General features: G+C 33.5%; 2 protein-coding genes across 2 annotated transcripts; one reads left to right on the forward strand and one right to left on the reverse strand.

Moving 5' to 3' along the window:
- LOC100232862 (caffeic acid O-methyltransferase) lies at positions 1-2,819 on the forward strand (the record flags this gene model as incomplete). Its single annotated transcript, NM_001281171.1, is given in 5 exon segments — positions 1-495; positions 969-976; positions 1,446-1,756; positions 1,973-2,037; positions 2,362-2,819. Coding segments are annotated over 5 exon segments (1,137 nt in total), but the record flags the coding sequence as incomplete, so codon positions are not given.
- A 4,607-nt stretch (positions 2,820-7,426) lies between these two features.
- Positions 7,427-10,922, reverse strand: LOC100854106 (flavanone 3-dioxygenase-like). Its single transcript, NM_001281065.1, is given in 4 exon segments — positions 7,427-7,669; positions 7,845-8,169; positions 10,387-10,634; positions 10,722-10,922. Coding segments are annotated over 4 exon segments (1,017 nt in total).
- Between the last annotated feature and the right edge of the window lie 751 nt (positions 10,923-11,673).

Consider the following 11,673-nt stretch of genomic DNA (forward strand, 5'->3'; position numbering starts at 1 on the left):
GGCACTCTTCATTCCATTGAACAGAGCTTGACTCTTCTATTCAACAGCGGTTCGAACAGTATGAACCAAGGTTTTTCTTCTTCTGCCGAGTTCAATTCCCCCGTCCCAGCAACTATCCCAAAGTCAGAGGAAGATACGTTTGTGTTTGCCACTCTTCTCACCAGTGCCTCAGTTCTCCCCATGGCCCTCAAATCAGCTTTGGAGCTCGACCTTCTTGAGATAATCGCCAAGGCTGGCCCTGGGGCGTTTGTCTCCACTTCTGAGATTGCTGCTAAGGTCACCAAACGCAACCCAAAAGCCCCTGTCATGCTAGACCGTATCCTCCGCCTTCTTGCCACCTATGATGTGGTCAAGTGCTCTCTCCGCGACAGCCCTGATGGAGGGGTTGAGAGGCTCTATGGGCTCGGCCCTGTCTGCAAGTACTTCACTACGAACGAAGATGGGGTGTCTGTAGCCCCTCTTCTCCTCATGAATCAGGACAAGGTCCCCATGCAGAGCTGGTATCAGTCCATCTTTTCGTCATCGTTCTCTTTCTCTAGCTCCCCATTTTCTCTCCTCCATATTTTCTTATCCTAAAAGGAAACATTTCAAGGATTAAACCAAAATTCGGAAATCCAACACATCTTTTAATTTTTTTTTGACATAAATACTTTTCTAACATTATTGACATTCAAGTTGCTTTAAAAAGAAAAGCTTATTTTAAAAAAAAATAAAAAATAAAATTGAAGGCATTTTTGTGTTGGGTATTTTTTAGATTGAAAAAATGTGAAAAATTAGATTTATAAATTAGGATTAGTTCATCCTTTTAATCAAATAACCCATATTTTTACCTAATGATCTAATCTAGCAATTTAATCTTAGAAGATTTTGTAACAATTTTTTTTTTATTCCTTTCTTTTATGAAGCATTGAATAGTGAGGCAATGGTTTGAGGTTTCGTGTGGAGAAGAAATTGAAAGAGATTTTCAAAGCAAAAGGTAAAATAAATTTGTTGTGATGTGTTTTGAAATGATTCCAAAAAGATGGGCACCCACTACACCCACCAAGAACCCACTCTAGTATGTTTTTACATTTTCTTCTCTTGTATTGGGTGTGGATGTGGGCATCTCTCTAACCCTCTGTTTTGTTGATTTTATTCTTCACTAGATCGTGTGCTTGTGAATTAACCAAACTCAGTTCCATATTTTTCTTCATTTTGTTCTTCTTTGTTCACATGATTTGACCAATAGAATGGAGTTGAACCCCATCATGTTTGGGTCCACCGTAGAATAAGAAAACAGAGATTGGGACAGTTCTTCATACCAATCATGAAGCCTACTTTACTTTTGTTAGCTTTTGAAGTTTTGGTTCTTGATTGGACTCAACAACTTGTACAGGAAAAATTAGGTCTTGTAGGTTCTATGGTAGGTGAAGATTGATTGGTATTCTTCTTTGTGCTAATTGTAGGTACCATTTGAAAGATGCAGTTCTTGATGGTGGAATCCCCTTCAACAAGGCCTATGGAATGACTGACTTTGAGTATCATGGCACAGAACCTAGATTCAACAAGGTATTCAACAATGGAGTGTCTGGTCATCCCACCATTACCATGAAGAAAATTCTTGAAGCCTACAAGGGTTTTGAGGGCCTCACCTCAATTGTTGATGTTGGTGGTGGGACTGGAGCCACCCTTAACATGATCATATCCAAATACCCCACTATTAAGGGCATTAACTTTGACTTGCCTCATGTTATTGATGATGCCCCATCTTATCCTGGTACATATCCACATCATTCTACAATTAATTCATCTGCATACCATCCTTCAAAGATAGTCATGGAGCTATCATTCTGATTGGCCAAAAGAGGGTTGAGTTTTAGTGGCAGAGTTGAAACCCCACTAACCATTTCCAATGATTTGCTGAGCTATTGGATCTTATCCCTATGATCATCTTGTTCCTCTTATCAGTTTCTGTGGTTGAATCTGGCTGCAGGTGTGGAGCATGTTGGGGGAGACATGTTTGTGAGTGTCCCAAAGGGAGATGCCATCTTCATGAAGGTGAATTTGTGTTCTTTATATAGCCTTTACTCTGTCAAATTGGCATACTAGCATCTCAGTGGGAGCCAGTTATAAGAAGACGGATGATGATCAACCCGTGGGTGTGCTTCCAAAGAGATTGAAGACATAGCTTTTTGAGATTGAATATGGTCCATATGAAATTACTACTAAATGATAATAAGCCTCTAAAATCATACTGATTCTACCTTCAATTATGCTAATGACCCGTCAAACTGAACATAAGATGAAGTCACATGAGATAGCAAGATGTGGTATATTTTGTACCTTCAATTATGCTAATGGATGTAAATTGTCTTCCTGCAGTGGATGTGCTATGAGTGGGATGATGCTCATTGCTTGAAGTTCTTGGAGAATTGTTATCAGGCACTTCCAGACAATGGAAAGGTAATTGTTGCTGAGTGCATCCTTCCTGTGGTCCCAGACACCAGCCTAGCCACCAAGACTGCCGTCCATATTGACGTTATTATGTTGGCTTATAACACTGGTGGAAAAGCGAGGACAGAGAAAGAGTTCGAAGCCTTAGCCAAGGGAGCTGGATTCCAAGGTTTCAAGGTAGTGTGTTGTGCCTTCAACAGTTGGATCATGGAATTTTGTAAAACTGCTTGAGCCTCTAGCTTGGTGTCCATTGCAAGTAGTTTGTGAGTATCCTGATTCTATATCTTGTCTTCTTTCATAAGTGGCTTCATACTGTGTATGAAGTTGTTATACAATGAAATCAGAAGCTATTTTTGTCATTTCTTATATCAAATAAGATTCTTCATGTTGATTAGTCAATCTATAATGATCTCTTCAAACCTTCAAAAGTGAAAGCGATCTTACCCTCTTTGTTCCAAAACATGGTATCAAAGCTAGAGGCCCTTAATGGGCTAATACAATTATGGGCTGTGCACATCTATTTGTTTGTCCATCTTTGGGCCTCATGGGCCCCCAAGGTTTTAAAATGAATGTAGCATCTTTTTCTATGTTCGTTCGTTTTTAGGCCTAATAAGCCCTCAAGGTTTTAAAACGAGTCCATCTTTGGTAGTCGATGAAGGCTATCACTATGCCATTTGATAATTTTCAAGTTTTTTTGTCTTTGCATCTAAGTTACTATAATTTTGTCAAGAATTGTCTTGTTAATGGAGTGGGTAGAAAGAGATAAGGCTCCTTCCATAGCGGTGGCAATGACATGGCTATCATTAATCATTTTGTTTTTAAATTTAACCTTTACCACCACCTTGACAACCCCCCATTAGGTACAAGTTCTTAATCAATGGTTGCAAATTTATTATTAATTTACCTACCTATTTGTCTTTCCACATGGGATCCACTTAGGTGTGTGGGGTCGACCGTATTGACTTATCTATTAATTTATTTGTGATCACAATTTTTATGGTTTGCACAACGTTTTAAAAATTGGACCAGATCGACCGGTCCGACCGATCACCAGTCCGGTTTGATTCACCTCTTTGAACCGGCCAACATTTGAACCATCATCGAACCATCAGAACCGGTGGATAGACCGATCCGACCAGTTTTTAACGAATTGAACGGTTCAAATGAACTTTTTCCTTTTTGTTTATTAGCTTCCAAAACGATGCCTTCCCTTTATTTTTCCTTCTTCCAAAATGTTCTCCTCCCACCCACATTCAGTTAGGTTACAAAAAAATTTTCAAACCTTGTCATTTTTTTCCCAATCACAATAACATATCATAACATTTTCAAAATAAAAAATAAAAATTAGGTATTCCCCTTTCAAAAGCAAACATTCAGGATTTTGAAATTGGAACTTTTAACTCAGAAAATCAAAGAAAATGAATAAGAAAAAACTCAACCCGTGATCTATTCGAAAATAAGAGGAGAAACCACCGAAGGATGAGGGCATAATTTAGGATTTACTTACCTGATTTTCCTGAAAATCGAGTATTACCGGATGGAGAAGCTTTGTTGTTGGCGATGCTGACTTGTCAAGTGGACTAAATCTTACAACGGTGACGTTGGCAAGGCAACCCCCTCACAGTCAGATTGCTCCCCCTCCAATGTTGGGTCTTGCATAGTTGCAAATTTGCAATTGCATGTGGTGTTGGTGGGTCTTCACAACAGCGAGGGTAGGAGACAACAACAAAGGTGGGAGATTGGGAGTAGTAAAAAATGCTTTTTATATGTATGAGATATGATTTAATGGTAAAAATTAAAAACATTACACTTTTAAATTAATTTTTGATTTTAAAATAAGTTTTTTTATTTAAAAATAATTATTTAAAATTAAAATTTTAAATTAAAATTATGATTTTAATTTAAATTTCTAATTTGAAACTAATTTTCTGATTTTCAAATAAAATTTTAATTTTTAAATAATATATAAATTATTATTTTAATTTTTATAATTATTTTAAAATTTAATAATTTATAAATTATATATTATGACGTCATCGATTCGACTACCGATTTGACTAGTGAACCGTGAACCGATAACTTTTCCAGTTCAATGACCGGTCCGATTATGAAAACATTGGATTTGCATGCCTACTTGTTAATTTCTCCACGTGCAACTCCCATGTGAGTATGAGGTGGATTGTGTTTTTAGTTCTCTTGTCTCACATGTTAATAGTTTTGTTTTTAGTCTTCACCTTTACCATCACCACCACTAGGTTCAAGAACTTGATTTGCCTATTTGATTGTCTCTCCACATGCATTTATTTATTTGTTTATTTATTCATAATCACAAATATTGATTTATTTGTTTATATGTCTTGTCATTCCATATTCTGCATGTGTCGGTATGGGGTTGACCATATCTCATTGTTTAGTTTCTTTGTTTATTATTAATGTTTTCAGAACTGGATCAGTCATTGAACCAAAAAAGTTATTGGTTCACGGTTCACTAGTTGAACCAACAGTCGAATCGATGATGTCATAAATATATAATTTATAAATTATTAAAATTTAAAATAATTATAAAAATAAAAATAATAATTTATATATTATTTAAAAATTAAAATTTTATTTAAAAATCATTAAATTAGTCTCGTAATAGTCATGATTCTTCTTTAATCATGAAAGAAAAACTCACATGCCTATTTAAAAAGAAAAAAAAATGGCAAAAATGACAAGAGTTCCCAACAAGGGCTTCTCAATTCTCAATCTCACTCTTACTCTCCACTACTCTCTCGTCTTCTTCCTCCTCCCCATTTTTTCTTCCTTCTTCTTCTATGGCTTCTCATTTCTCTCTTAGTGCCACCACACTCCTGTTATCTTCTCTTTCGGCAATTCCAACTTTGACACTGGCAGACTCGTCGCTAGGCTCGACTTCCCAGTCAACTTCCCCAATGGTTGTACCTTCTTCCACAAATCAACTGGTCGTCTCTCCAACGGACTCCTCATCATTGATCTTCTCTATAAGTCACCGCACCCGACCACTACTCTGGATTCTCATTTCTTTTTCCAATGCGGGAGGGTTTTATCGGCGGGAGACGGCAAGTGGGAGAGGCTTTTCCTGCACGGGGTGGGGGGGGGGGGGGGGGGGGGGGGGGGTTCCAGTGGGGTTGCGGGTGGGGGGGTCCTGTTGGCGGGGATGACGATAGTGGAAAAAAAAAAGTTGAATCAAATAGTTCCCTCGAACCGTCCGATTTATCCGATTCACCTGTCGGACCACCGATTTAACCAACCTAATTCCGGTCTGAACACTTTTTAACCTAAATGATTGGACTAGACCGAAACCATGATCGGCCGATTACTAATTTGCAGTTGTTTATCTGTGAGATTGTATCTTTTTACATTAAAGAGTATAATATATATTTGAAAAATTAGTAGTTTAACAATCTTGTCTTCTAATAACCTTTCCAGCTTCACACTTACCAACAAATAAAAATTCACTCTAAATTCGTAATTTTCAAAGTTGTTAAGCTTGCACATAAATTTTCAAGTTTTTGGTTCTCTTGTCCAAGTCATTATCCTATAAATAGAGAGCGGGTAGAAGGAGATACAACTTCTCCCGAGAAGAGGCATTGACACTTATCGTCCATACCAACCACCTCTATTAGGAAAAAAGATTTTTCATTAACAATCACAAATTTGTCATATCTATTCATTTGTAATAATAACTTTGTAAATTATTTCTCTCTTCAATTACGAGCATGAGCACAAATGCATACCATTTAGTTTAAGCTTTTAGGAAAATCTACTTATCTTATCATAAGTTTAAACTATTAAGAAAATTGACAAATATGTAGCATTTAGGCTAAAAAGATATTAATTTAAGCTTTTAGGAAACCTTACTTATTTGTCTCTCCAATGAAGCTTATGCTTTTAAGAGAGCTGACAAAACATGTCTTGAAAGGATGTTTGGATCATGTGATATGAATGGTTTGCCCACTACTTCATATACATGAAGTTTTTAGGAAAGTTGTTTGCTTAAGAGACTAATCACATAGGGAACATTGGAATAGAGAATAAGAATAAAAAATCAATTCTATTCTTATTCATTAACATGTTTGGATTGTTTGTTAGAATGATAATAATAATAAAAAAAATCATTATTATGAAAATTAAATCTCTCTCTTACTAGGATTTTAATTCATCTCTTTTACATGGTACTATGATTTCCCTCCATTCTCTTCCTATTTTTATTCCTATTCTCACATATCAAATCCACGACATATTAACTTCATCATTAGATAATGAAATCAATGAGCGGACTCTCATTCCTTTCATTAAGCTTAAAGAATTAAAACATAAAGTGGAATCGAGATAAAACTAAGAAACTCATTCTTAATGATTTCCTTGGGTGAAGTTACGGAATGTCATTCCAATTCCTCAAAATAGGGAGTGAGGTCTATATATGTTTATTATATATTTAAATATTTTAAAATAAATAATTATAATTAAATTTAAATATAAATATTTGAATATTCAAATATTTAAAGACATCGAGTCATTTCATATATTTAAATGTTTTTAAAGTCATTAAAATCATCTAGTGCAGAGAAATGAGTTATCAAAAAATTAGTTTTACTAATATAACATTATAATAAGTCATTGATAAAAAACAATAAAAAAATGTTTTTTTTTTAAACTTTAGAAAATAGTTGAAAATCAATCATTTTCATTTTCATTTCATTTTCTCAGTCACGTAAAACACTTTAATTGAATTCTCGATTCAGATTTCATTTCATTCTGGTTCCACTTCCTCTCGTTTTTGTTCTCTTCGCACATGATTCACTAAACACATATTAAGGAAAGAAATTAGAGACTACTTTATTTAAAAACATGTAGCACTTGCGAGAAAGACTTGAACCACAAAATACAACAATAATCAAGGAAAGTTCAACTTGACCATATTATTACACATCTTACTGAAATGTCATCGAAAACTAGACAGGAAAGGCTTCTAGTTCTTGAATAGTTCCAAGCAATGTTCTTGATCCAAGTCCCTGCCCCAGAACTTCTTGTAATACTCAGCATATGTGAAATTCTTGTAAATGGGTGCAGATCCATCTTCTGTGAGAGGCTTTGCAGGGCCAATTACTGCATCATTGCATGGGCAGAGGAAAGAAGCCACTGATAGCCTTTCACTCTCTGCATTCACAACGGCCCTATGCCATACACTTTTGTATTTCCCATTACTCACAGCCTATAATCATACTAACTTGTCAGCAACCCTTTATTAGCACATGCCCATTTCCATCATTAAAACAAATTTTTAAATTTTAAAAACCGGGCAAATATTAAAACCCGAAAGTACTTCTAAATATTAGGAAATGCTTTTAATTATTTTAAAATCACTATCAAATGAACTCTTATTGTACCTGTAATTGATCGCCTATATTGACGACAAAAGCACCGGGATGTGGCTTGATAGCGAGCCAAGTACCATCCTTGAGAACTTGAAGACCTGCCACTCGTAGGTCTTGAAGAAGAATGGTAAGGGCGTTGGGGTCTGTGTGTCCTGGCAATCCATAAGTGAGCTCGGGTTGTGGACATGGCGGATAATAGTTTACAGCCATGTGTTGCCCTTGTTCACCAAAAACATTCTTTATATGATCCTTTTCCAAGCCTAAACTCTCTGATATCATTTCTTGTAGTCTGAACCCAAGTTCTCTTACCTCTTTGCAATAACTACTCACAATTTCCCTAAGAATACAACAAATTTTTGAATTAGGATTTGTTCGAGAATTTTTTCTTGATTTTAGTTAGAAGTCAAAGTTAAAATCATAATTTTAATTAGAGAATTAAAAAATTTTAAGATATCAGATCAATATTTATTAATGATGTAATTTAAATCATTCAAAATATACAGTAAAATCTAAATCAAATGAAGAAATGAAATCAAATATAAATAAACGAGATTAACATATAAAATAATAAAATTAAATTCAAGTGTAAAGTAAACGAGGTTTGAAGCATGTATTAAACTCTTTTTTATTAAAACTTTATTCATTAACAAAAAAATAAAAAATAAAAAAATTGGCTTTTTTGGCTTATTCATATATCCTATTGACCCAACCACTCTTTTTGGGGCTTCTAGTGGAGTCTACCTGGGCCCATGAAAAATTGTACACGTCACCTATTCATCATGTACACATAATTCAATTTGCTTACGTCGACGCGGATTCTAATTCAATCCATTGTCAATTAGAAAACACTATAAAATTGGTATCATGTCAAAAAACTGACAAATCTATGTGCCCACACCATTTGATGTCGTCATCACCGTCCAAAAGTAAGACTTTTGGAGCCATTAGCAGCTCAAAAGCGTCAAAAATTGCTCAACATATTTAATAAGGTAGTTTATCACTTACGTTATCATAGATATACCTAAATCTCATTACCATTTTCTTTTGAAATTCAGTCGTTGTGTTTTTTTTTTTCAACAACTGAATTTATTCATATCTTTTAAGGATTTAAAATTTGATTTTAATATAATACCTAATTAATAACATAATATTTTTCAAATAATTATTATATGGGACTTTCAATTTAGTGATACTTTTTCAATAATATATTAAAAAGACATAATTTGTATATCGGGTTTTTATTATATATCCATATGTTTATATCCGATGATACTTAAAAGTGTTTTTAGTTGAAGTATTTGCTTTAAAAATATTTGTACGAGAATCGTTTATTAAGTGTTTATCTTAAAAATATTATTAATGATTTTTTCATATTTTTAAAAATATTTTATAAATTTGTCAAATACTTCATATTTTTTAAGTTAAAAACATTTTTTAAAACTACCGTCAAACAAACTTTTAATCTCATTTATTTGTATATCATACAACGATATAGGTTTTATCACACAAATTTACCGAGTCAAATATGTAATTCAATAAATATAATTTTTGTATCTTATATTTTTAATTATATAAATAAAAATAAAAGTGGTAATACTATTTTTCTTATTTTGATGTGACAAAAAGTTTGGTTCTGATATTCTAGATGTCGATAAAATCCAACTATTGGAATTTTATAAAAATATGTACCACATGGTTAACTTTAAGGGATTCTCTAAATCAAATTCATTGAATTAAGAATTAAGGTGATACCTTTTGAATAACTACATGCCCAATGAGATTTCGACCCAAAATTTGCAATATCACTAAAGTTAGCTAAAAGACAAAAAGGAATCTATTTCACCACTTTATAGATTCATTCAATGTACTTTGCTTATTTATCATATAAAATTTAATTTTTTTCTATTGTGCATGACATCAAGTATTACGAATTTAAGAAAATAAAATAACATGATTGAGTTTCGTTCATAATATTTGATATATTATGAGATTTATGATATTATAATTCATTATTTCATGTGATCATCAGAATCATTGTCTCGTGTAGTACATGAATATTAGGTGTAGTACATGAATATTATAATAAATAAAATTTTTGGTAGTACATACAAAACAAGAAGACATAAAATTTTTTGTTTCTTTCATAATCAATTTACAACATCTATGACCTAAAAGAGTTTTTTAAACATTAAAATTAAAGTTTTATGCTAGTTTCAACGTTTGTTTGTATGATTTTTGACTTTAGTTACTTTTGTTTTTGTTTTTCTATTGTTGAAAACAAGAAGAGGTCGAAACTAAAGTCTTAGTTTGTATATACAAAATAAGAAAATAATGATTTTTATATTCGACTTACAACACCTATGATGGAGAAATTTTTTTAAAACATATTTTAATGTGATTTAATAATAATTACTTCTATTCCTACTTCTACCATTGAAAGTAGGATGAGGACGAATTAGGCAGAAAGTTGAAAGTTGCTAGAACAGGTTCGAGAATAAGAAATCAAATTCATACAAAAAGAGAGATAACTTAGGAGAAGAAATCAAAGACTTACTTGAAGGAAGGAGGATTGGAAGGCCACTCAGGCGTGTACTGATCCAGAGGATAACAATGGAGTCTGAGATAATCTCTCCAGTTATGGACCTTCTCCTTATTCACATTAAAGCTGGTTGACAACCTCATTGTCTTGGTGGGATCATCGGAATACAGCTTCATCTTCTCCTCCACCGGCAGTCTGTAGAACTCATCGGCCACCTCCAACATTTTCTCCATCATTTCTGCAGCTACCCCATGATTGATCACCTGGCACAAAAATTAAATCAGTTCATCCATGGAGTCAGTCTCAAACTACTAACATATATATATATATATATGGTTTTGTTTGGAGACCTGGAAAAAACCATAGAGCCTGCAAGCATCGGCGATGTGTTGGATGAGTTGGGCCCTGTTTACGTCCTTGCCGAGGTCGATTATGGGGACATGTTTACACTCACTCACTTGGGAGAGTCTCGGCCTCTCCGGCTCTGGCCTGATGTAACTTTGTGGCAAGGTCAAGTACCGGATTCCGGTGGACAACACCTTTGATTCCATGGACTTATATATGTAGCAACCTAAGGAAAATTGGATAACCACTCTACTAAGCAGCTTCCTGGAAGATGAGTCTGATCACTTGCACTAAAATATACATATATACGTGAATGAAGGGCATGTGGGACAAGTTGGGTTGACTCGATATCTCAAGTCTTCTAGCCACATATTCATCTTACCTTTATCTTGTAGAGATCATTAATCTTATGTTTCATTCGAAGAAGTATGAGAGAGAGAAAACAATAATTATTAAGGAGAATGACTCCTCCTAGTTGGTTGAAAGAGGAAAAATATGGAAAAAAAAATCAAATATATTTAAAATTGATTAAAAATTTACATATTTTAAAATTATTTAATTTTTATGGAAGAGTTAAGATAAATAAAATGAATTTAAAGTAAATATAAGAATAATTTATAAGATTTATATCATTTTTTTTTATTTTTTTCACTTTTTTTTTTCAATATTCAAAGAATCAAACATAACTTAAAAAAACTAAAAATGAATTTTTTTTTTTTAATAGTTGAAACAAAGGGGAAATGGTATTTTCAAATCTAGAAGATTGTCATCTATCATATTTAGCTAAATAATGGTCGAAACTTCCATATAATCACAATTTTCTTTGTTTTATATCCACAGAAATGATCACACTGTAATGAAACGGTTTTACTTAGAAAACTTGCAGTAAAAATCTTGAAAGCGAAAGTATATATATAGTAGGACCTACCAAAATTATTGAAAATTATGAAGCTAGCT

The sequence above is a fragment of the Vitis vinifera genome, chromosome 16 (genome assembly GCF_030704535.1).
Source record: "Vitis vinifera cultivar Pinot Noir 40024 chromosome 16, ASM3070453v1".
NCBI classification, from domain to species: Eukaryota; Viridiplantae; Streptophyta; class Magnoliopsida; order Vitales; family Vitaceae; genus Vitis; species Vitis vinifera.